The sequence below is a fragment of the Suillus fuscotomentosus genome, assembly GCF_016647785.1.
Source record: "Suillus fuscotomentosus strain FC203 chromosome Unknown F5891scaffold_147, whole genome shotgun sequence".
Taxonomy (NCBI): domain Eukaryota; kingdom Fungi; phylum Basidiomycota; class Agaricomycetes; order Boletales; family Suillaceae; genus Suillus; species Suillus fuscotomentosus.
This window is the reverse complement of record NW_024539659.1, coordinates 1-22595: the sequence shown is the minus strand read 5'-3', so window position 1 is coordinate 22595 and position 22595 is coordinate 1. Positions and strand designations below refer to the sequence as shown.

The 22595-nt window shown below is 48.7% G+C and overlaps 9 protein-coding genes across 9 annotated transcripts; 6 read left to right on the top strand and 3 right to left on the bottom strand.

Annotated features, from left to right (window-relative positions):
* Window positions 1-513: 513 nt before the first annotated feature.
* On the top strand, window positions 514-1382 carry F5891DRAFT_987159 (uncharacterized protein; the record flags this gene model as incomplete). Its single annotated transcript, XM_041377864.1, has 2 exons — window positions 514-1060; window positions 1108-1382. The coding sequence occupies 2 exons, from the start codon at window positions 514-516 to the stop codon at window positions 1380-1382; spliced, it is 822 nt and encodes a 273-aa protein (XP_041217677.1).
* Window positions 1383-4769: 3387 nt separating this feature from the next.
* Window positions 4770-5482, bottom strand: F5891DRAFT_1198292 (uncharacterized protein; the record flags this gene model as incomplete). The annotated part of the gene is made up of 2 exons (XM_041368608.1): window positions 4770-5340; window positions 5397-5482. 2 exons carry the CDS (start codon window positions 5480-5482, stop codon window positions 4770-4772), a joined length of 657 nt encoding a protein of 218 aa, XP_041217676.1.
* A 50-nt stretch (window positions 5483-5532) lies between these two features.
* On the top strand, window positions 5533-6873 carry F5891DRAFT_1198291 (uncharacterized protein; the record flags this gene model as incomplete). The annotated part of the gene is made up of 5 exons (XM_041368607.1): window positions 5533-5730; window positions 5781-5819; window positions 5888-6213; window positions 6278-6424; window positions 6471-6873. 5 exons carry the CDS (start codon window positions 5533-5535, stop codon window positions 6871-6873), a joined length of 1113 nt encoding a protein of 370 aa, XP_041217675.1.
* An 838-nt stretch (window positions 6874-7711) lies between these two features.
* Window positions 7712-8011, bottom strand: F5891DRAFT_916760 (uncharacterized protein; the record flags this gene model as incomplete). Its single annotated transcript, XM_041373723.1, has 1 exon — window positions 7712-8011. A coding segment is annotated over one exon (300 nt), but the record flags the coding sequence as incomplete, so codon positions are not given.
* A 1048-nt stretch (window positions 8012-9059) lies between these two features.
* F5891DRAFT_1198289 (uncharacterized protein) lies at window positions 9060-9587 on the top strand (the record flags this gene model as incomplete). The annotated part of the gene is made up of 3 exons (XM_041368606.1): window positions 9060-9267; window positions 9320-9389; window positions 9443-9587. 3 exons carry the CDS (start codon window positions 9060-9062, stop codon window positions 9585-9587), a joined length of 423 nt encoding a protein of 140 aa, XP_041217673.1.
* A 1442-nt stretch (window positions 9588-11029) lies between these two features.
* Window positions 11030-11489, top strand: F5891DRAFT_892105 (uncharacterized protein; the record flags this gene model as incomplete). Its single annotated transcript, XM_041373310.1, has 2 exons — window positions 11030-11267; window positions 11317-11489. Coding segments are annotated over 2 exons (411 nt in total), but the record flags the coding sequence as incomplete, so codon positions are not given.
* Window positions 11490-15346: 3857 nt separating this feature from the next.
* On the top strand, window positions 15347-17711 carry F5891DRAFT_1166718 (uncharacterized protein). The gene is made up of 6 exons (XM_041365440.1): window positions 15347-15713; window positions 15765-16031; window positions 16084-16242; window positions 16295-16518; window positions 16570-16993; window positions 17052-17711. The coding sequence occupies exons 2-6, from the start codon at window positions 15838-15840 to the stop codon at window positions 17494-17496; spliced, it is 1446 nt and encodes a 481-aa protein (XP_041217671.1). The 5' UTR covers window positions 15347-15713; window positions 15765-15837; the 3' UTR covers window positions 17497-17711.
* Window positions 17712-18280: 569 nt separating this feature from the next.
* F5891DRAFT_1072473 (uncharacterized protein) lies at window positions 18281-18992 on the bottom strand (the record flags this gene model as incomplete). Its single annotated transcript, XM_041363315.1, has 2 exons — window positions 18281-18645; window positions 18704-18992. 2 exons carry the CDS (start codon window positions 18990-18992, stop codon window positions 18290-18292), a joined length of 645 nt encoding a protein of 214 aa, XP_041217670.1. The 3' UTR covers window positions 18281-18289.
* An 862-nt stretch (window positions 18993-19854) lies between these two features.
* Window positions 19855-22182, top strand: F5891DRAFT_1198285 (uncharacterized protein; the record flags this gene model as incomplete). Its single annotated transcript, XM_041368605.1, has 9 exons — window positions 19855-19981; window positions 20036-20080; window positions 20130-20327; window positions 20380-20582; window positions 21120-21362; window positions 21412-21561; window positions 21621-21800; window positions 21860-22041; window positions 22101-22182. The coding sequence occupies 9 exons, from the start codon at window positions 19855-19857 to the stop codon at window positions 22180-22182; spliced, it is 1410 nt and encodes a 469-aa protein (XP_041217669.1).
* Between the last annotated feature and the right edge of the window lie 413 nt (window positions 22183-22595).

Sequence of the window (22595 nt, the reverse complement as noted above, 5' to 3'; positions counted from 1 at the left end):
CTTTGAACAAACTTTTCCGTTGCTTGAAATAAGGCCATTAAGTAGGTCTATCCCCTTAAAATAAGGCCAAATGGCATTCAAGGCGAGTAAGCAGCACAAAAAGAATATATTAAGGCGTCGTAGATAGTCCAACATAAGCCTAAAATAAGGAGATGCACGAGTTTAAGGGAGAGCCTGGAGAGGTATATATCGCGTCCATATCATGCGATAGCTAGCACCTCAGGCAGTAGTTTTCGGAGGTAAAAGGTAGCCTCTTAGGCCGGGTTTCTATGTTATGGGAAACTGGCCTGAGAGGCCCAGGATTCGCCAATCTAATTTTAGGGCTGTTCTAAAAATAAAATCATGACTCGTTGCCCTCCCCCACCGCCTCGTTGCCCTCCCACTGGGTTGCTCGCGTGCCTCACATGCACCTAGGATGCCACCTCGTTGCCCTCATACTTACATGAAAATGTCCTGTATTATTACCTTAATTTAGAAATAAAAATATCCAACTCGCGTTCTACCTTCACTTTTATGGCTCCCCAGCCCTCAAATACACGTGCTGCCCAGCTCACAACATCTGGATTGGGCGCCCAATTCGTCAGTCCACGGAAACCCAGAAACAAACTCAAGACCCAGACGTTAGTCGAGCTGCCCGGGCAGAAAGCAAAGCAAGATAAACTACAAGCCAAGTTAGCAGCCCTCCTCGCAGGAAAACCAACTTCAAGTTCTGAACCAACCACTACTTCCACCTCACCTGATATCGAGAACACTCCCGCCGATGCTTACGAGGATTCCTTCATCGAAAACGAAGTTTTTCCACTTATTCAACCTGACGAATCTGTTCCGCCACTGAACACCTCTGAATGTATTAAAAGTCATCGAATTCTACCTGATGTCGCCGCCGCACGCTTATACGATACCTGGAAAACACTGATACCCACACTCGTTGATGTTCAACTCGGGTATACTCAGAGGACCGTCGGCAAGATTCTCGAGCGACCTTCAACAGTCTTGTCTGCATGTCGCTCCCAGAAATGTGCACAAAGGCGCACGACCTTGATTGGACTATTCTTCGATAGTAAGTCCCTAGCTATTGAATGCTTCAATTCATCAATGATTTCCAAGGTTTCACCTCCCTCGACGTCTTGAGCTGCAGATGCGCTACTGCAGCTCAAGTCCTGATTCTGCACGGTTTGTTCCCCACTTCACCCTCCCAGCCGCGTATGGCAGTGTCTACGGACTTGCTCGCGTTCTATCGCGCGCTTTTCGAGCGCTCCTGTGATGCTGTAAACGCACTCGCATCTGCCCTTCACACGCATTACGTCCGTAGAGGTTTTCGTATGACCAATGGCAAAGTAAGTGAATCTATGTTGAGTTCCTTCGATTCTTACAAAACTTAGGGCGAATTCATTCAAGAGCCTTTCCGGCGAAGTCTTGGTCAAGCCATTCTTTGGTTTGACGTCTTACAGGTGGAGCTTGAATCCCAGTTTGAACGCACTGTTCAAGCAAGCCGAGACCTCGTAGAGGCCTCTCGAGAACCTCCAGAGCATCCCGCACCATTTATTCCCACTGTAGACGTGATTCCACGTGAGCGCTGTGCCGCGATCCTTCTTCAGCGTTGCCCTGCCTGTTTTGGAGGAGTCGTCTTTGGCAGGAAGCTGGAAGAAGGCGGTGATATTCATGTCGCTACTGATGGCAACTTCCATCATCGACATCGGCGTTCAGCAGGCGATTCACCTCACTTCTATGATCCCTCCTACTTCTTACCGAAAGCTCAGGTCGACGCCATTGGTCGACACATTGATCGCACTCGCAAGTCTGCTCCAAAGCCGCATGCACCACTTGTACCTCATGAGGCTATCGACCTGTGCGAGAATTCGTACGAGGCCGCCGATGGGAAGAAGCAGAAAGCAGCCATGGACAGCTTCGACGACACGGGAGTCATGGCATTGATATGTCGACACGACATTCCCCTCTTCTTTGCAAACATTGACACCCCAGGTGAGCAGCAAAAATATGCTGTCGCCCTAATCGATCACCTCTTTGCTTTAATACCTGGAGGCGCAACAGTTGTTACTCTGTATGATGTGGGATGTGTTCTTGCACGATCTTTAAGTCAGGTGAGTCATTTCTGTAATTCTTCGAACCTCATTGCTGATCCCTTCAAGTACGACATACTTGCTGAAACTGTAACAAAGCGCTTGCGATTCGCAACCACCGCAATGCATGCCTATGGGCATGAATGGTCGTGCCAACTTATTTATAACCCACGAATATGCGAAGGTCTTGGCCTTTCAGATGGAGAAGGCACTGAGAGACTATGGTCGAGGTTTATCCGCTTGATAGGTATCCAGCGCTCTTCGTCAGTAAGTGCCCTCAATTTTTGTATCATTTCTACTGATATTTGAGTTACTATAGAGACAACGTCGGTTATGGCTACTTGACCGACAAGCTGCTGCTATCGGTCTTGAGATGCGCGCTGACCTTGGGGACTGGATCCGGCGTCGACTTAAACGAGGGATTGATGAGCAAGGGACAGCTGCACAGGCCACGCTGAGTGAGTGCGATGCGACAATTGAAGATCTGCGACATCAATGGGCTCTGCAACGACAGTCACAGTTGTCTATCCGTGCTCGTCCATTCAATTTACTTCGTCAGCCTGACCATCTCTAACTCTATTCTATAGATGCCCCTGCTCGGCTCAAGAAAGAGCTGGACACTGTGTTTGCCCTCCAAGGTGACCTTGATGCCTCAGAGAAGGCACTTCAAGCCACGAGCGAGGTGATATCGAAGGGAAATGCGTCCCAATGCACGTGTGACGCGATCGAGAGCCTCGAACGAAGTCACCAGCGCCTCATGGACAAGGTGGATGTGTTATATGCTTCCCTCAATGTTCACGACAGGTTCCCTGAGCTAGAAGGAATCAACGTCGAATTCGTTCGCACACTTCTCTTAGCACGGGACCTGAAGATCAACATCTGGAAGCGCGCAATTGGGAGCTTCTTCGAGTGGGACAAACTCGATCGTGCTGTCGGCGGCACACAACAAGCATTAGGTAGGTGGATAGACTCGCTCGGTGACGTGTGTTCACACTTTGCAGGGACCAAACTTCACCAGCAGACCCGAAAGGCCATATCAAAGCGACAACCAGCCTTACTGGCCGCACTACGCAAATTCAATGGATACTGCGAACGCCTTGAAGAACTATACGAACCAGATTGCAGTGTCCCTCTTCTGACGCCTCTCCCTACCAAGCTGAATGAACTCCGTAATGATCAAACATTGATGGAGGACATTTGGATTACACCTTCAGTGGGCGACGTTCCTCGTTGGCTGGATGATCAGGATGTCCGTGATGGGATACGCGCTATGTTAAAGCGTGATAGATGCATCGAGGAGCAGAGACGGCTTGGGCTAGAAGCTGACAACCTTTGCAGGTGGTTTGGCGATGAACTCGCTGCAATAGAACTCGCTCTACAGTTGCCTGAAAGTGTGTACCTTCCTTTATGTCACCTTCGATCAATGCACTAATTCCTTCACAGATATCAGATTTTCCATCTTACTGCGTCAGCGGCGGGAGCATCTCTGACATCTTCAAATTCGCTGGTCCAACCCACTTGCGTCACCATTATGATTTGAATCTCGCGCAAGACACGCTGAATCATTGGCGATGCGGATCTCAGGTGCCTCCCAAGAATGTGCACTTCACTGGGTTCCATTGATATCATGCACCACTTCTGTGGAGGAGGAAGAGGGCGCAGAGGATCCGGAGGTTACCGCTACGTTTTTCGATGATCCTCCACCTGAACACCTTGCCCTCGATGACATCATAAACGTTGACACTCTTGACAGTGAAGATGAAGAGGACATCGATATCCCAGCTGACCCTCGTGCTCTCATCACCTGGCACACTCCTCAGGTAAGTCATCTTTCCTTACCAGGCGTCCATGCATTCATAGTTTATCTAGCGAGTCATCATTGACGCAGTACCACCGATGAATGAGACTACCGTTATTATCCCTGGAATCCTCAGAACTTTGGTATGTCCCGCCCGCGATGCATTCCCACAGCAAATTTTCGAACCAAAGGACATCAAGATCCTCGCATCGCCTACTGCGCTACTGAACGATAGCCTCATCAACGGTTGTGCAGTGTTGCTTTATTTAGACTCTTTACAGGCTTCTCCCGCTGTCCAACAATACGCGATTTTGTCCACACACGACCTCCCCCGCATTCAATACAATGCATCAGACGACATGCTTTGGCGCAACATATCACGGACTAAATATTGGGCCAAGGATGTATGGATCATACCAATTCATAGGCCCTCGGGTGTCGGTCATTGGGTCTTGTGTATTGTGCACCTCCAGAGCAAGGAGCTTCATCTCTTTGATAGCTTCGCTGAGCAACGACCTTGGAAGAGTGAGGTCAAAGTGAGTACTGACATAGTACCTCTTTCATTAGACTTAATGCATCTAGGACGTCATGAAATTGATTGTTCGGCTTTTCAACATCGCTCGGCAACATCAACGTGTGTTCAAAGTCGACGTTGACTTCTATGGTTGGGTTGCGCGACCGCTGATAGTAAGTATGTTATACATTAAACGTACACTTATCCTAATTTTCTATCAGAAGACCGCGGTTCAGACTAATGGCTATGACTGTGGCATATGGGTGCTTGCAATGATCGCGGCAACTTTGCATGGATGCCACTGTACGGGTTTGAAAGAAGACCATATGTCTGCGTTTCGTCACTACCTTCATACACTTGTCGTATTAATGTGTAACTAAATATATGGATCAAGTCCGTTTAACATCTTCTCAACCTCAGTGTGATAGAGATAAATCCTGCGTGCACGCCATCGCAAGAGACATTGGGCCATCTTGATGTGTCTATCACAGTCCCTTGCGTCAGAGATATAGTCTTGCAATATGTACCACTCTCCCAGCAGCACGCCAATAGCATGTTTCAACTCTGTACAAAGATCTGGCCTTCCTGCATTGTACTTCCGTGCACGTTGTTGTAGCTGCTCCTTCTCTAAGCGTGAGTTACGGCCGTGCATGACCTGCACAAGGTTTTCTGTGAATCGAACCTCTGCTGGAGTGTCGGATGGAGGAGGCATAGCGTAGGGGGGATTATTGTCCCATTGTGGGAGCTCCGATTCATCGAGGTTGTCAGCACTTTGGGAAGCGCAACGAAATAGATCACCATCTGGAAGGGAGGCGTTTGCTAGATTGATGAGAACTCGAGGCAGGGGTGGAAGCCGGGATGATGCTAGGGGTGGCTTTGACGAGCCTTTGCGACTGTGTGCTTTGGCATAGTTTTGAGAACGTCGAAGTCGACGAGTAGCTTTCCCCCTGCCAATGACAATGTGGAGGTTAAGAATGCCATGTGCAGTGTGGTGTAAACATACCTCTCAGACTGTGCATAGTTCGCCTTTTGTCTGCGCAATGCAGCTGTTTTTTCTGCCAACGTTAGATATTTGGCTTTTTGACCCATAATGACAGTAGAGAGATGCAAAGGCTGAATGAAGTTCAATGAACACATGCATGCAATTAGCTACTTATTCTACGGACGGACCTTCTTCACTCAAACATTGGGAAATTTTGGTACCAATCAAACCGGCAAAAAACGAAGAATTCAAAAACCACTATCCGCAAAGTCTACGCAAAGACGAGCGTGGTTGGGATATGTTTTTCGTTGGTCTTGAACTGTATCTGAATGCCTATTGGCTAATCAAGCCGCATGTGCTGAACTCCCCATTTCGTCAAGGTTCGAATTTGACTTATGTACCTAGGGGATCCATCAAGATCCATCAAGATCCATCGGCGCTCTTGTAAGAAATCGAAAACATCACAGGTGAGTTAGTCCATTTATTTTCTTGACTGTGTCTACTACTAGTAGGAGCAATTGACGATATCTGGCCGTTCCTGTCCCTACACATTCACCCTCCCTCTATCCAACTACTGTCCACCATCCGACCCTTGTCGTGATGCACCAGCCAGCTCCTCTAGCGCCTCCCACCTGAGTTGGAGGATCCGAAACTTCTATTTGTGGATCCACGATGGACCATCCACTGGTATACATCCCTCTGCCGGTCTCTCACATATCCTTGCTCACTCGTCTATTTTCCCAGTCTGCATGATCATCATGCTGCATCCCCCCGTTCATAAAACAGAACAAAAAAATTTTGAAGCGAGTCAAGAGAGATGCCAACATCATTACGCAAAGTAAGTTTGAGTTTTATTTATTGTCTTTCACAGACGGCAGGTCAACTGACATACAAAGACACAGAGACGGTATATTGAGTAGGCGACGAGGGCTTCGCCTCACAAAGCCATCGCAGGAGGTACAGGAGATTCAAAGAGCACTCGCTGTAGCCTTAGGCTACGATGAAGATCTATCTGAGCCAGAGACGAGTGATGACGAGAATGACGCACTGTATGTCATTTTTTTTAATAGCGAAACATAAATTAAATATCTACAGATCAATAGATCTCCCATCGTGCCTGCTCGCTTTCAAAAGCATCAAGGACGAGATGTTGGTGCTAATTGGAGAACCCTGCGCATTTACAGAGAGTCTCCTCCTTCAGTACGTCAAAAGCTTGCCAGATGAAGTGCATGGCAAGGGCGACACCTCAATCATTCAAAATGCGAAAACAGAGGTCGAACGCTTACTCCGCCGTGCAACTCGAGTGCAGGATCAAATCATAATTTTCTGTGGAGTCTCGACCGAGTCTCGCGCTACTGAATCAGTCTCCCGGTTCTTAAGCACTACACTCGCTTATATAGATGATATCCAGTATTTTTTGGACATTGAAGGACTCACTGAGTTGACGGTTGCTCACTCAATGGGTGAGCTGATGTACCAGAAGAGGATCCGTATCTAAGGCTTATATTCACGCATTTCGTCTCGATACATTCTCCCCCCTTCACCAGTATATAGAACCTTTAGTACTACAACGATGCCCAATGACACTATTATACAGCACGCACAACTTTACTTCCCTGGGTCCCAAACAACTCATCGACCTCCACTTCGTCCTCGTGCGTGGCACCATCAGAATATTGTGAAGCCTGCCCAAGGTAGGATATATCCGGGATGAGTTCATCGATGTTGGGTTTAACTACCGGTAAAGGTGGGAGCAGTGCTGGACGAGCAGGACGAGGATGTGGTGTAGGAGACACACGAGGACGCATGGATGCAGGACCAGGACGAGGACGAATGGATGCAGGACCAGGACGAGGACAAATGGATGCAGGACCAGGACGAGGACGCACGGATGCAGGACGAGGACGAGGACGAGGCGCATCAGACACTGGTGCAGGGGATGGCTCGGGGGAGGTGTCGGAAGAGGTGTCTGTGGACACGAGGCGACGAAGACCCCTCCTACGAGGACGCGGCGCATCAGACACTGATGCAGGCGCATCAGACACTGGTGCAGGCGCATCAGACACTGGTGCAGGCGCATCAGACACTGGTGCAGGGGATGGCTCGGGGGAGGTGTCGGAAGAGGTGTCTGTCAACACGAGGCGACGAAGACCCCTCCTACGAGGACGCGGCGCATCAGACACTGATGCAGGCACATCAGACACTGGTGCAGGCACATCAGACACACGAGCCAGCGATGCAGGACCAGGACGTGGACGCGGCGCATCAGACACTGGTGCAGGGGATGGCTCGGGGGAGGTGTCGGAAGAGGTGTCTGTGAATTCGAGGCGACGAAGACCCCTCCTATCAAGACGACCGTTAGCAAACCAACGCCGACCACGTCTGTTGTTGGAATCAGGTGCGGGCGCTTCCCCGACGATGACAGGCCTACGGGAGGCCACGAGCTTTGCACGGGCGTCTTTGCCAGTGATGGTTTTGACAGTGAGTAAATTGTTCTTGAGGGCATCGGCAAAGATTTGGCACTCACGAAGCGTAAGGTCGTGTATCCCCTTGCTCTTTGCAAGGGTGGCGCGTCTCTCCCCAGGCATCAGAACATTTTCAGGGTAGTGTTGGAGGACGTAGCCACGTTTGGCTAGTTCAGCGGGTAGCCTTTTCCATGGAAAGAATCCCCCTGGCGCTTCAAGTTTTCCTGCAAACATTTTGACTTGATTATTCTATTACAGATGTCAACCACAGCACTTACCAAGCAATGCCGCTAGCCCAGCAACAATACATGGTATACCATCAAGCTCTTTCCATGCGTTAGAATCATTCATTTCCCCCCACCTCTCCAGCCACCTTTTCAACGTCGTCTCTACTGGCAAATGGTGCCGCGATGCAATGCGTTGGAGGGAACGGTCGAGTTCAGTGAAATCCATGATCAAGATGTATAGGTGCGGTAGAGAAAGATCGCGACCATTGCAGATAAAACCCATCGCCATCGATTGCAGGACGCAGAAGGCCACGATAAGACATCGTGGTCGATTGCAGAAGCTCTCGGGACTTCAGAAGGTGCGTATTAGTTAACATTATGATACTCTATAGGATGTATATATTGTGCAATAAATGGAAGCACTCATGGTGTAGTGGTTATTGCGCAGTGGTCTTTGCAACGCCCTGCTCCCCGGTTCGACCCCACTGATATTCCTTTTTTCTTCAGACCCACACGAGCCTCCCCATAGCCTATTGTTGTGAAGGGAAAACAATCGGAACAACTCGGAACAAGGAAGCCTTACTTCCGCACTCGGCTACGTTTGGAACAGGGAAGCCTTACTTCCGCACTCGGCGACGTCTTGCCTGAGCCTTCATTAACATTGCTCATCGGGTGTAGCACGCCGAGAAGTTCATCGTCAAACGTGAGCATCTTGGTTAACTTTATTTGGCACTGTACTAAGGGTCGCGCAAGAACACACGTGAGCTTTACTCCACGTAAACACATAGAATCCTTTCCACTCGTTTTGGTCAACACAGGGCTTTTTTCAACTTCTAAATTGTTTTTCAGAAACGTCCAGCAAGCACTATGCATATGCCACCCTTTTTGGCAAGTTGAATGTGATTGTAGGTATCTTCCACTTCTCATCAGATGAGCCTTTTCAACCTTTGAGCGTACTCCACTCATTCTCACAATTTTTTCCCCAGCAAACTATGTCGTCGGTGACCGAACCATTTTTCATCGAGCGTGTCTTCACCTCATCTTCACCTCCAGTCGTCTTCGTCAATCGCGCACTCTCCACGGCAAGCCCAGAGTTCACCATCATCAATCACAACCATCCAGAATTCGAGAATGCTGTGAGATCGAGGGCGGACGACTCTGTCCTTCACGTCTACAAGGATGTTTTCTATAACATTCCAGGTGAGTCAATCAACACGTGTATCCTTCTCGCTAAACTGTTATAATATTTCAGTACAAGTCAAACCCTCTCAAAGCTTGTTCTATGTCACCCGGGGGTCTCACATTGGTGTAATGGCAGGCTGGTGAGCACAGATTCATTCCAGGCGCTTGTCGTATTTGATCATTTTTACACTAGGGAGAATGCACTCAACTGCGTTCTGGGTGTCGCTGGTGCTGTTTACCATGAGGTTGAGTCTATTGCAATTGGGGAGGAAAAAGTCAGGATTGCCATCGATGAAGGACGAATTAAGATGGTGGAACCCTGGGCCTTCGACGAGTAAAGTAGTTATCATACGTATTTCCCAATGAAACCAGCCTGCATTCATATTTGCGGCAACCTCGTGTCAAACCTCCTGCGCCATCAGGTGCTCCAGCGCCTCCTTGGAGGATCCCTCATCATTTAGCAATTTGCATGGTCTCTCGAGCCTCTCGAGCCTTCCTGGAGGAGTGTACTCGTGTTATGTCACACAGGTACGCAGTGAGTCGCCGTCGATCTTCTGTCCTAGTGATTTTCTGTCAGTGAATCCCTATGGAATGCGAGCTGCTACTCTCCCAGAAATATGGAAGGCACGAAAGCATCGCATGCACTTTTTTTTCACACCTTTTTCCTCCCGCTCGTATTGCCGTCAGTAGGATCAACGTTGCCCTCGAGACTTGCTAGTATTTGCTTAGACGAAGGTGAATGCATCTTGGCTGGACCATTTATCACTGACTCATTTTAAACGCGGACTAGCCTTGTGTTAGTCTATCACTGACTCATATTAAATGCGGACTAGCCTTGTGTTAGTCTATCACCCATCATATATCTTACGTCTTTTGCTCCTCTCCCAAGTAAGTTTGCATGTTCATAATCTGCCATAGTCAGTCTGACTGTGTTTCTAATGTAGAAATGAATGAAGAATATCTGCCAGAAAATTTGGCGCGCTCCTCAACGCCCTCTTTCACAGCTTTAGAACCTCACCCTGAGCAAATCGGAGGAGGGCGTCAAAAATCACCCCCCCCCATCCAGACTCCCACCAAACTTCGCACTCGCATAAGACCCACCTCACGCGACGGTGGTCTTATTCGAAAAAGCGCCCGCAATAGAGCGAAACTGGTTCCAGACAATGGCTCTGATGGCCATGCATCAGATGGTGTGCCGAGTTCTCACTTAGAGCACTTCTCTGGTGTTTCTTCCCAAGGTCGGCTGGAAGTGCCTGGAGGGGTACCTCCAGGCAGCTCTTTCGAATTTTCTAGATGCAGTGTGTCACGCGAGCAGTCGCCTATGGTTCCTCGCGAGCCTCACTTCATGCAGGAAGTGTTCACAGCACCCTGTGATGCGATACTTCCTCAGCCAACCCTGAGCAGTATGTCGGGACAGACCCAACAAGATCTGCCCATCCGCAGCGGTGAACAAGATGCCTACGACTTCTCATCGCTCGATGTCCCCGCCCCATCCTGGGACTCTATAGCTGGAGGATCGTTCGACGTCATGCAGCCAAACAACCTTTTCATACCGCACGAGAGTCATCTACCAGAACATAATACGCCTCCGCATGTTCCATTCCCAACTGGACTCAATATTCCTGCCACCCGTGTCATCCCTCCCACTCCCGTCAACCCTGTCATGATGGGAAACCTCACGATGGACACCGGTGTCATCCCTCCCCCTCCTGCCAACCCTGTCATGACGGGAAACTTCGCGATGGACACCCAGGGAGGGCCTTCAGGTGCCGCTGTCGTTGGTTGGAGGTCAGAAGATGCCAACGCTGCAATGGAAAAACAGTTCGACCTCATTGATTGCGCCATCAATGAGCTTGTAGTCTCGACTGGCATGCCAACGCAGCAAGTTTTGAATCTATTTCTCAAGTCTCGTGGCCGCGTCAATAATGGAACAAATCACTGGAACATCTACGGGCAATACTTCAAAGCCCACCGCCTGCGCGAGCTACAGCGAGCTGGCAAAGATGCGAATATTATCAGTAAGTCTGTTTTTGTAGTTCAGTGGTTATGACTCATGTTGGGATGCAGTCACATCGACCATCCAAGGCGAATGTTATAGGTCCTTCCAGGACGCATATCCTGAGGATTGGCAAGACATTCTCGACACATTTGACGAGACACGGATCGCTTCAGGCCCGCCTCTGACTGTTGCACAGCGGTCACAAGAATTCACGAGGTTGACAAAGAAAGTGACATCCATGGTAAGTCTTACATTGTGTACTTAATTTTTATGCGCTAATGGAGCATCCAGCTGGATCTGGCCACCGCAAAGCATGGCTTCGAAGCAGCGCTGCTTATGTGCGGGAAGGTTGTGAATCAAGATGCGTCAATTGGCTACATACACACGACCCCTGGTGCAGAAGAGGTAAATTCGAGCTATCAGTGTACCAAAGGCCTTGCTGACTGCGTGTTCTTTTAGTTTTGGGCTTCCCGCTGTCGTGCCGATGAGAACACGATGGTGGGACATTTTAAGGCCCATGTATAGTAAGTCAATTATATTTTCTTGTCTCAATACTTCAACTGATGTTTTTCCAGCCACCTGGCTTCTCTTGCCGTTGTTGAGGACGTTTACGGTGATGGCGGACTTCAACCTTCCAAAAAGGATATATCATTGCCTGGGCGGCGCACGCGCACCCCAGGGGTAAAAGAAGATGATGACGAGGTACAGGAGGTTCCCAACAATGTCAATTGGAAGACACTGGCCGACCACATACAATGCATCAAAGTCGGCATAACCTCAATGTTCAGTAACCTCGGCGGGAAGTTAACAGCACGGTCAGGAACTTTCCCATGGAAACTATTGCCTGCCGAGCTGGCGCGTCACCGGTTTGTGATGAAAGGGTATCCTGAAGACATGTTGATGCCGGGAGAGCCACGTGTAACGGTTGCACGACCCAAAGGCATCAGCGACCTTGATAAACGTGAGCGTGTCATACTTGCGGATGCCTTGCGATCAGGCAGATTGACCATCGAACGACAAAAAAATGGAGACTTGGGTATGTGCAAATCAATTCACTTCCAATATGGCTAGCTAATCATTTTATAGACCAAAAATCCCCCATTATATTCGGCGAGGCCCCTCCTGAAGATTCCTTACATTCGCATGGTCGTCGCATGCTTGTTGATGGCACCATCGACCGTCAGGGAATCGCTCGTCGTGGACCAAGTGCAGCAAGCACAAAGGTCAAGCAGCCGAAGCCCTCAACACGCAAGGAAGGCCATCGTGCATCCCCCATTCTCGTAGACGACACGCCTCCACAATCCCAATCAATCCCTAACAAGATGCTTGTCCCAATTGTCGAGATCCGGAATCATCCTCCTCCACGTCCATTGAAGGCTTCAAAGGGAAAGACACCCGCACGCAAGGTCATTCCCGTCGACTTGTCCAGCGATGTACAGGTCAGCTCGGAGTCGGATGCCGAGGATGAGTTCAAGGAGGACAAAGACGCCCTTGAGAGTGAAGACTCACAGTATGAAGATGAAGTCGCCACCTCTCGTAAACGCAAGGTGAAGGGAACCAGAGGCCATCGCTCGCAGAAGCGACGTGCTCCATCAAGCGACGTTCAAGCTGTTGAACCGCCTCGCGAGGGCAGAAAAGCTGTCAAGGGCAAGGGCAAAGCGGTTGACCAGGATACTGGCAAGGAGCAGAAGATCGCAAAGAGAGTGCGCTATGTCTCTGCCGCAACTGAATCAGACACTGAACAGGATGGTGATCAAAGTCCCTTGTACTATATGAGATCTAATAACCCTCCTTCCAGGACATAAAGCTTCACGTCTTCGTGATGGCCCACAGGACTCATTGCAACCACGCACTCAACGCGGTAAGTACTACATTGGTTTCACTACCAGGAACAGCGCTTATGATTTTGTAGAACTTCCAAAACCCAAACAAGTCGTTCCAGGATCATCTGAAAGTGCATGCCAAGCTGCGCTATACTCAGAAGGCAAGCGTCAACCGCACGCACCAGGAGGTTCCAACACCACCCAGGATGCACGACAAGGAAGTCTCGACACCTCCCAGGAGGTGCTGCAAGATGCCTCGCAAGGACCTCCAGATGCCCCGCGAGGAAGCCATGATACAGCCCAGGTCGCACAGCAACGAGGACCCAGAGGCCCCAGAACCTCTAGATGGGATTTACCTTTGAGGGGGAAGATGGAGGACACGTTCACGCAGCCCACGCAGGCCAGCGACCATTTGGAGGTGCCTTCACCCACACCTTCATCCCCATCCCCTCAGAGTCGAGAGCAACCGCGCTCACTTCTTCCAGCACCCCATGATCAGCACAACACAACTGCCCAACCTAATGGGCAGCAAAACATTAGCGATAGAAGTCTTCCTCTGCCACCATCTCGTGGTTCTACGGAGTACCAGCCCATGACTCAACGGCATCTGCCTAGCGGTGTGAATTATGCCCCTGGTGTCAATGCAGCTCGTCAGCCTCAACATTCCATGGATGCTCACAACACCATGTACACATATCCTCCACCCCCTCCTCCTCACCCCTACTATCCTACGCACTCAGATTCCTATGAGCAAGGGACTGGAGCATACCGTGGAGGAAGGGACGTGCACGATGGTCGTGTACCTGCTCCTCGCCAGGAATACCCAGGATACCGTGATGGCCGGGTGATCTATGATCATTATCAAGGTCCAGCCCCGCGTCATGACGGACTTGATCTTCGTCAAAACTGGCCCCGTTATGCCACATATCCTGAGGATGGACGGACGATTCGCGCTAATTCAACAAGCCCGCTACCTGGTCTTATGCAGTACTCGTCGTCTCCCCCTCAGTCTGAAGGCAATTAGAGCATTACCTTGGTTTGTCTTCCCTGTTTCTTGGAACCATGTTCTTGCTTCTTGCCCTCCTACTTGTATTCGCGTATTCGTAGTATTGAATTGAATACAAAGTTCTTGTTGTGTGTTCTATGTTATGAATTTCACAAAAGGTCAAATACAAACGCCTCGTGAGGAGCGGGAAAACATGTTAGCTCCTCGAAAGAGGTGTGCTTCTTCTTGCCACGTCATCGATATTTGAGCTTCGCAGAAATAAAAACGGCTCGCGAGGAGCGGGGAAACATGTTAGCTCCTCATTGATGTCATGTACTTGGAATTACAATGGTATGTTACATATACTTATCACTAATCTCCGTGAGCCTGAGCCTCTCGAGCCTCCCTCCATAATGTAACCTCCTCCTGGCTCCTCCTCGCTGGAGGCTCTACAAAATGCAACCTCCTCCTGGCTCCTCCTCGCTGGAGGCTCTACAAAATGCACCACAGTCCGCGCTGTGGAGGTAGGCTTTCAGGCAGGTAACGACCTACAACGGAACCTAGCCTGAAAGGCCCTCGGTACCTTTACCAAGTGGTGCCAAGGGTGGATGGGCGATGGGCAGGCGATGGGCAGGCGATTGGTGGGTGATGGGCGATGGGCGATGGGCAGGCGATGGGCGGGCAATTGGTGGGCGATGGACGATGGGCGGGCGATAATCAGGTGATTCATTTTGTCTGTGGACCAAACTTGAAGTTTAGTCATTACATTTTGTCACCAGTGTAAACTTCAAATTTTCAGGGGCGCCTAATTGTTAGACAAAACTTGATACATTGATAAACATGTAGTGACGGACTAAACTTCAAGTTTTGTCCAACGTTTTACGTGATAATTAAGCTTCATATTCACGCAGACGCTGAAAATCTGTTTATGTTTCATATTTTCATTAACGTGTGATTGGTGTGAAAACAGTCGCGGATGCTTCATATTTTCGATTTCGCACAAAACGCTGCCCAAATTTGAAGTTTTGTACCCATCTTTATGTCAATTTAAATTTTAAATACTTTCTTCCACAACATATAAACCTATCCTAAATATCGATAACCCCGATGTGTCATACGTTGATCATTAACGAGGATTGAATCAAAGTGTTTGGAATTAGGCTCGTGAACGCACTACTCTACTACTACATGATTATGAGTGCTAGTACCACCGGCACGACCGGCACCTGCTAAAATTTAAACACCGTGCTTCGCTTGCCAAATTTCTCCGACCAGTCTTACTACGTCAAACACTTGACATCTCAGATCTCAGACGTAGTAAAGACTGGTTACGAGTCTAGTTTGGAATGACATATGATGCTGTATGAACATGCCGCATTACAGGCGCGTCACGACCACGGCAGGCGCAGCAGGACCAGATCAATTCCACCTAGTGCAACGCCAGTGCATGGTCCCGGATGCTCACAATGGACAGCCCGAGGCTACTACATACTTTTGGAAGAGACGCGTCTGCTCGGCTTCAGCTCCAAGGAACAGTTTTGTCACTTTCCGATACGATCGGATCACCGCAGTGCCGTGGAGCAAGGTCAGACGTAAGTACTCTGTGGATGCTTGTCAGACACACAGTACCGGGGCACTTAGGTTAATGCATACATTGGTAAGCATGTATCACAGCTCAGCGTTCAGCGCCCTGTAACTATAGGGCAAGGATATAAAAGATGTTCAAGTTCACAAGGATGCATCACCATAGCTTTTCTGCACTCTTGTAGCCCTGCTCGAAGATGGCTGCAGCTCAACAAACTTATCCTGGCAGTGAACTCGATGCCCTGTTCCCCTCCCCATCTTCCCCACCGAACGTACTTTCGCCTCCGCGGTATCCTGGTACTTCCCCAGAAGCAGTCGCAGCTTTGACATATGTCTTGAAGGATAACCATACGAAGTACCACATTTTCTCCAACTACCAACGGTTTCATAAGTGCGTCTTAATTAATCCGTATCTCATGTTGCTGACTTGAGTGTCGATGAAGCCATATCACTCATCGTGCGCTGGCACTTTATGCCACGGGCGCGAGTGGATCTCTGATCGAACAATTCTACAAACAGGACAGCACCAACCAGCGCCCAGCCATCGAGCCTCCTGAGGCTATCACCGAAGAGAATTTCATCGAACATCTAGGTGACGACAAGTGAGTTTAGATTTAACGCTTGCAATTCCCCGCTCAAACAATTTCTTGTCAGCTTTTACGCCGCATATCGAACCTTCTTCAGCAAGGTTGTCAAGGAAAAGGGCCTTAGCACCACCTTAGAGGAATACATCTTCTCTAAGAAATACAACTTTATAGAGGGACGAGATGCATCCACCCAGCCAGTAATGTTGGCCCGCTTCCTTGGAGCTTTGTTTCATGCCTTCATCCATGTAGGATATGGTGCTGAATTTGGCATCTCGGGCATGGTTGTCGAAGGTGAGCGATGTGACACATCCTTGTGAACAGGTCCCTGATAGACATCTCAAGGTCTTGCATTGGCCAGCGTGCATGAGCACGAGTTCTTGCCGTCGTATCTTTCCGAGGCTAGCGGCACGACTGCAGTGGAGAGGGCAACAACTCACCTTGCCTCGCTTGTCCTCAACACAGAGAGATCTATTACCCCCTTTCAGCTCGAACGACCACAAAAAAATCATGCGTTCTCCATTCTCGCAAAGATCATGCAAGATTCGAAATTCGCACCGAAGGAAATCAAGAAACATTTCAAAGATTTTGACGGCATGATGTCCGAGCATGGTGATACTATATGGCGCTACGCCGAACAATGGACGATCGACCCGTCACAGCCAGGCGAAATCGAACGTAAGTTAGAAGAATGTATTTGGACAAGCACTATCCTCTACAGTATCGGCGGATGGAGCAAAGACAGAGGCTTAACAGCAGACTTTTTCTTGTAAGTGGCTTCAATCTGATGATCTGCAATAAATATACTAATTTTTGGGACGTTCCAGCATGCATCTCGTCACCTCAAGTCTCTTCCTTCCATCCCTGTTGCCTTACCTGCCACAAGATTCGCAAGTTCTTTTGCTTCGTGGATACTTTGCGTCGACTCTTGGGTGGTGGATCACACGCGGCTTCCCCAGACTGGATATTCAAGGCTGCCTCAGTGCAACTTCGGATCTTTCGTCAAAGATCAAGGTCGCCAACCCATTCCTCCATATCGTTCAATCTGCGATAACGCACCCAGACAATCACATGTTGAAGATTCAGCGCGCACTTGCGCATTTCTCTTCACTCTATGGCGCACGGCCCAAGGGCTCCTTTGGAGGCACGGAATTGGAGGGTGCAGAAGCGCTGGATGGATCGCTCTTCATTAGGAGCGCGAGATTGACTGAGGAGTATATGAGCCAGGGCACGAGGACCTGGAGCCAAGAAGGGTTTCCTGCAAGGGCTTAGGGCAGAGCGAGGCTTTGAGATATATCTACTATGAGCACCACTTACTATTCGATGCAGTTCGATTCTACTTTCAAAAAAAAAATTATCGAATATGTTGAAGTGTATTGATCACAGATCGACCAAGGGACGGCACTGTCTATTTACAGAGACATGGATCTCAAAGGGCTGACTCTCAAATGAAAAGAGGCCCATCTTCGATTGGAGGGCTGAGAGGAAATGATTGAGCAAGGAGAATCAAAGATGTTGTTGAGATGGAGAACGAAAAGACAACGTGCAGGACGAGTGATAATGTATGTAAAAGAAAGTTGGTGTTGCATGATTTCGGACTCGACTCATCGTTCATCATACTATCTTGCATGGGACAATATTTAATGGGAGCGGAGCGTTGGCGAAGAACCCCAGTTCCACGATCGTGCGAAAGTGACCACGTCCATTGAATATCATTTTATTTGCTACCTCGTCAATGATGAGGATCATCGTTATCCCTCACATACACACGCGATAGCTGAGATTTTCACGAAATTTGGCTTCTTGTGGTCATTGCCGCTTTCTCGCATCTTCTAGTGGCAGTACTATTGGTCAAGACGCAGATGCATACGAGGATCGAGTGATATGTGTCTGGGTGAGAATATCACAATATGTTCTTCATATGTACGTTGGTTAAGTTTGTTCTCGACATCAGGGAAAACCTCCTTCACAAAATCAAGGTAATTTCACAAACTCGCATGAAAATACTGAGAATTCGGTAAATTATTTGTATTCAAAGGTATTTCAACAAATTTCATTGTAATGCTCAGACAAGTGTTAAATAAGCATGTCGGTCACTGAAGGGGTTTACAAAGAAGGTGGAACAGCACTCCAGAACAGTGCTACTCGTCCACTCACGAGGTGCCGCTACGCCGAAATTAGGTATAAGATGAATGCTCCTACAGATATCTGATATCTCAATGATGCTTGCCAGACGTTCTCCATGACGAATCAAGCGGGCAACTTTGTACAACCCATGGTGTGATTCCGGTTGCTGGAATGGAGTGAACCATTCCACATAGGCAAGGTGGGTGGGTGGTTGTGCAGGTCCAGCGCGGAATAACACATTCGAAGCTTGATTTGTTAGCGTAAAGACGACACGGACTTGCGCAACACGGTAACCTTCAGTGATCGAGTGAGATTAGTGACTAACATGTTCAATGCACCATACAAAACGCACCATCCACGCCTGTTGTCCCGCCGTCCCCTTCGTTGACCAAAACTGTGTCAAAACGCGCGGGGATCATATGCCCTCGCTTGTCCTCTTGTGATGGTTGACAATGGACAGAATCCACGGTGACACTCGAGTCCTGGATCCCCCGAGCATTGATTGAGTTGAATTTGATCCTGTGGAACGTAGCCACAGTATCAAAGGGAATAATGATGTGAGCGGCCTCGCGTTCGAGTTGTGCTGCAGACAAACCAGGTTGATTTCTCCCGACGACGTAACGAGCCAAAGCTTCAGGCATGATGGATTCGTGGTCTTGGCTAGGTGATGGGAGTATCCAGCGTGCTCGAAGTTTTTGGTGCAACCTGGGCAAGTGATCATTTTGTTGGCAACAAAACAGGCGGTAGGTAGTGGTGGTAGGTAGGTAGGTAGTGATGGGTAGTAGAGAGACGGTGCAAACCTTACAGCGTGCTATCCAGTGTGAAGATTCACACACTGTGAACCGAGTTTGATTTGTTGCCTGGCAGTACAGGTTTCAAAAAGGTACAGGCTCCCTTCCTTAGCATGGAAGGGTACGAAGACGCGGCCAAAGACGCGGTTGTTTCAAAAAGGTATAGGCTCCCTTCCTTAGCATGGAAGGGTACGAAGACGCGGTTGTTTCAAAAAGGTACAGGCTCCCTTCCTTAGCATGGAAGGGTACGAAGACGCGGCCACACAACACGAATTTACTTGATATTTCAGAACAGGTTAGATTACGGTGACAGCACGGCAACAAACAAACGTACTAAAATGATGGTGGCACACTGTGAACCGAGTTGGATTTGTTGCCTGGCAGTACATGCTTCTGCCTGGACTCTCTGTCCATCAGCATGGGCTACACGTGCCTCAGCTTCTTTGATGATGCGGCGAGCTGAACCTGAGAGGGGAGGAGAGGGAGCACCATTCAAGTTGACGGTTGCAGCTTGAAATTCTGCTAGTAGACGCTCTGCTTGTTTTAGCCATTTCTGTAACCACACGTTAGATGAAAAAAAACCAACGACCCTAGCGCTGGCACAGCACAGTAAAAAAACAGACCTGAAAATGAGAGTGGCCACCAATAAGTTTTCATAACCGTCTCAACCTTTCCCTTCCCAACTTCAGCTGAAGCAAACACTACTAGTAGTATGCCTCCGAGTCCCCATCTGTCTTCAACGCCGTCAGATATAGCCGCCCACAAGCGGAACGCCCAAAGAAAGGCCCAGGTGGCAAGTCAAGATTCCACTGGCAAAAAAACCGGCAATACAGAAGAGAGTGAGTACATCCATAGGCCAAGAAAAATGCGATGGACTCACAGTCATCACCAAGAACCACTGCAGCGGTCATCCAAAGTAAAGGCCTTAGAGCGAAAAAGTTAGTACAGGCAATTGGAGAAAGCAGTCATTGACACACCTTGTTTCAGTCTGGAATGAGACAACGACCAATACTCGTAAGCGCGCACCCACAGTAACTGCGCTACAATCAGTACCAGCCGCCAAGTTAGCGCGAAAGAATGAGACAACGACCAATACTCGTAAGCGCGCACCCACAGTAACTGCGCTACAATCAGTACCAGCCGCCAAGTTAGCGCGAAAGACACCTGCAGAAAAGTTAGACAATGGTTAGTAGTTGCTTAACAGATCAGTATGAGAGATACTCAACAGCGGATCAAGTCAACGGTCATGGTCAAAGTCAAGGCCGCGATAAGAAAAACAGCAAGCTGCCAAAGTCAGTCGCAGTGTCAATCGAAGATAACGACTCTGTCAGTGAATACGGAGAGAGTGATCATGACACCGACAAATCGGACGATAATGCGGAGGTTCCAGAAGACGATGATGAGGACTTAGTACCCTCCCAGAAGGAACTGATTAAAGAGGTGAGTCGTCACTTAGCTACCCAAAGTTGAGAATGATGAAAAAAATGACGCACCTTTTATTTAAGATTCCCTACATGATGCCTCCTCGTGCAGCTAGATCTGCCAGCGCACTATCGCAAACCAGCAAAACATTGTCGAATAGTGTTCGGATGACATCTAGCGGGGTTTCTGACGAGTCTGAGTCAGAGTTGCAGTTTGCTGACAAAAGACACGGAGTCTGCCAGTGACCGCAGTGACAGTCAACGTTCCAAGGCAAGTTATGATTACCGCGAGCCTTCATCACTCACCAACTCGAAACCAAGCCAAGCAAGAAGAAGAAGAAGAAAAGGAGCAAAGTAGCAGAAGCACGTCAAGAAATTGAGGTGATGTGTTCTACTCTACTACGCTCCCATCACTCTGTCTTACTAATGAATATACTGTTTTCTAGAGGCCCAAATTCGCAGAGTCGCGGCAGCTAACAGACGAGGCACTGCCAGCCTCCGCCGATAAGGAGTTGTCTGACACTCCTTTACATGGACCTATATTCACAGATTCTAGTCTACTCAGCCGATAGCTCGATCAACCCTCAAGGCTCAGAATACTCGGATTCAGCAGGTGTTGAAGACTGCCGTCTTTGAACTCAAGAAAGCCTCTATCTTCGACAACGCATTTCCCAACATCACTCAGAAGCGCAAGATGGCTCTCGATGCAGTTTATAATGCTGCCGGGAAGCATAAGGAATATGCGATAGCAAAGAGGATCAAGCATGACTTTGATTATGCGGTGGCTCTCGCTGGAGTGGTATGTACACTTCTTGTATGTTACTGGACATCACTGACATCCTCACAAGCCGGAGGGACGGCTTAGTTCCTTCCGTACTAATCTCAAGAAACTCGCGCATCAAATTGTGGTCTCTCGTTTTGGACTCAAGAAAGGCTGCGGTGACGAGGTAGACGACCTCATCAAGGGTCACAAGTATATTTTCCCAACCGACGCCAAGGTCTGTTCATTTTTTCGTTATCTATCTCTTCATTTATCTTATTCTTATCCACCACCCAGGGTAAGGTCCTTGGGGACCAACCGTTTTGTGACGAGTCTATGGTTGACTCCATCCGTTTATCTTTTTTCGATGGTGAGAACTCAATTGGTGTCCAGTCCTGTGACGATTTTGTCTCGGTCTTGGATGGAAACAACGAGCCCGAGCTACCTGTTGCTATGGTGTGTTTGATTGCAACGCTTGTAGGTGCCGCTCTTGATAATGTTTACTCTGTTTGCTCACTACATAATGTTCTCTGCAGATTTACTCGATATTGAAGGATTGGAGCAGCGGGAACCCACCCTCAGGCGCACAAGTCAAATCATTCAATTCCTCCTTCCACATCAGTGTTTACAACGCTCACCAAGCGACTCTCACACGCATCTTTAACGGTAGTCGAAAGAAGTACCATGTACTGATGGCGCGTCTCTACAAGGCAGTCAGGTATGTCTTGCTCACGCGCTATTTGTTATCGTCGTGTACTCTAACTAATTCAACATTAGTGCAGTAGAAAGCTCAGAGCCCGCTGGTTCATTGGACGCCGCTTGTGATTACCTTGATCTTGATGCAATGGGTGAAGATTAATCAACCTTCCGAGTCATTTGTACATACTGGTGCTTTTTCGAGTCTGCTGATCTTTTTGCCGTCTTTCGGTTGTGATATTCTCGTTTAATTCTAATATATTTGATGTTCGTGTGTCTTCACATTGTTTGAATTCAAGATAATTCAAGATAATCAATCAGCAAATTCAAAGGATTTCAAAGGAATTCAAAGGAATTTCGACTGGAGTTGAATAATCTCGTTTACTTTTATTTCAGCGGAATTCAGAGGAATTCTCTGAAATTACCTTGATTTCGTGAAGGAGGTTTTCCTGATGCCGAGCGGCATTAGAGAGGCCTCGAGGGAAATGTATTCTACATCAGACCGAACTGATGGTTGATTCGGTCTACGGCTTAACTTGGGAGCCAGACCCATCCATCCCTGCCGCCGAGTCGCTT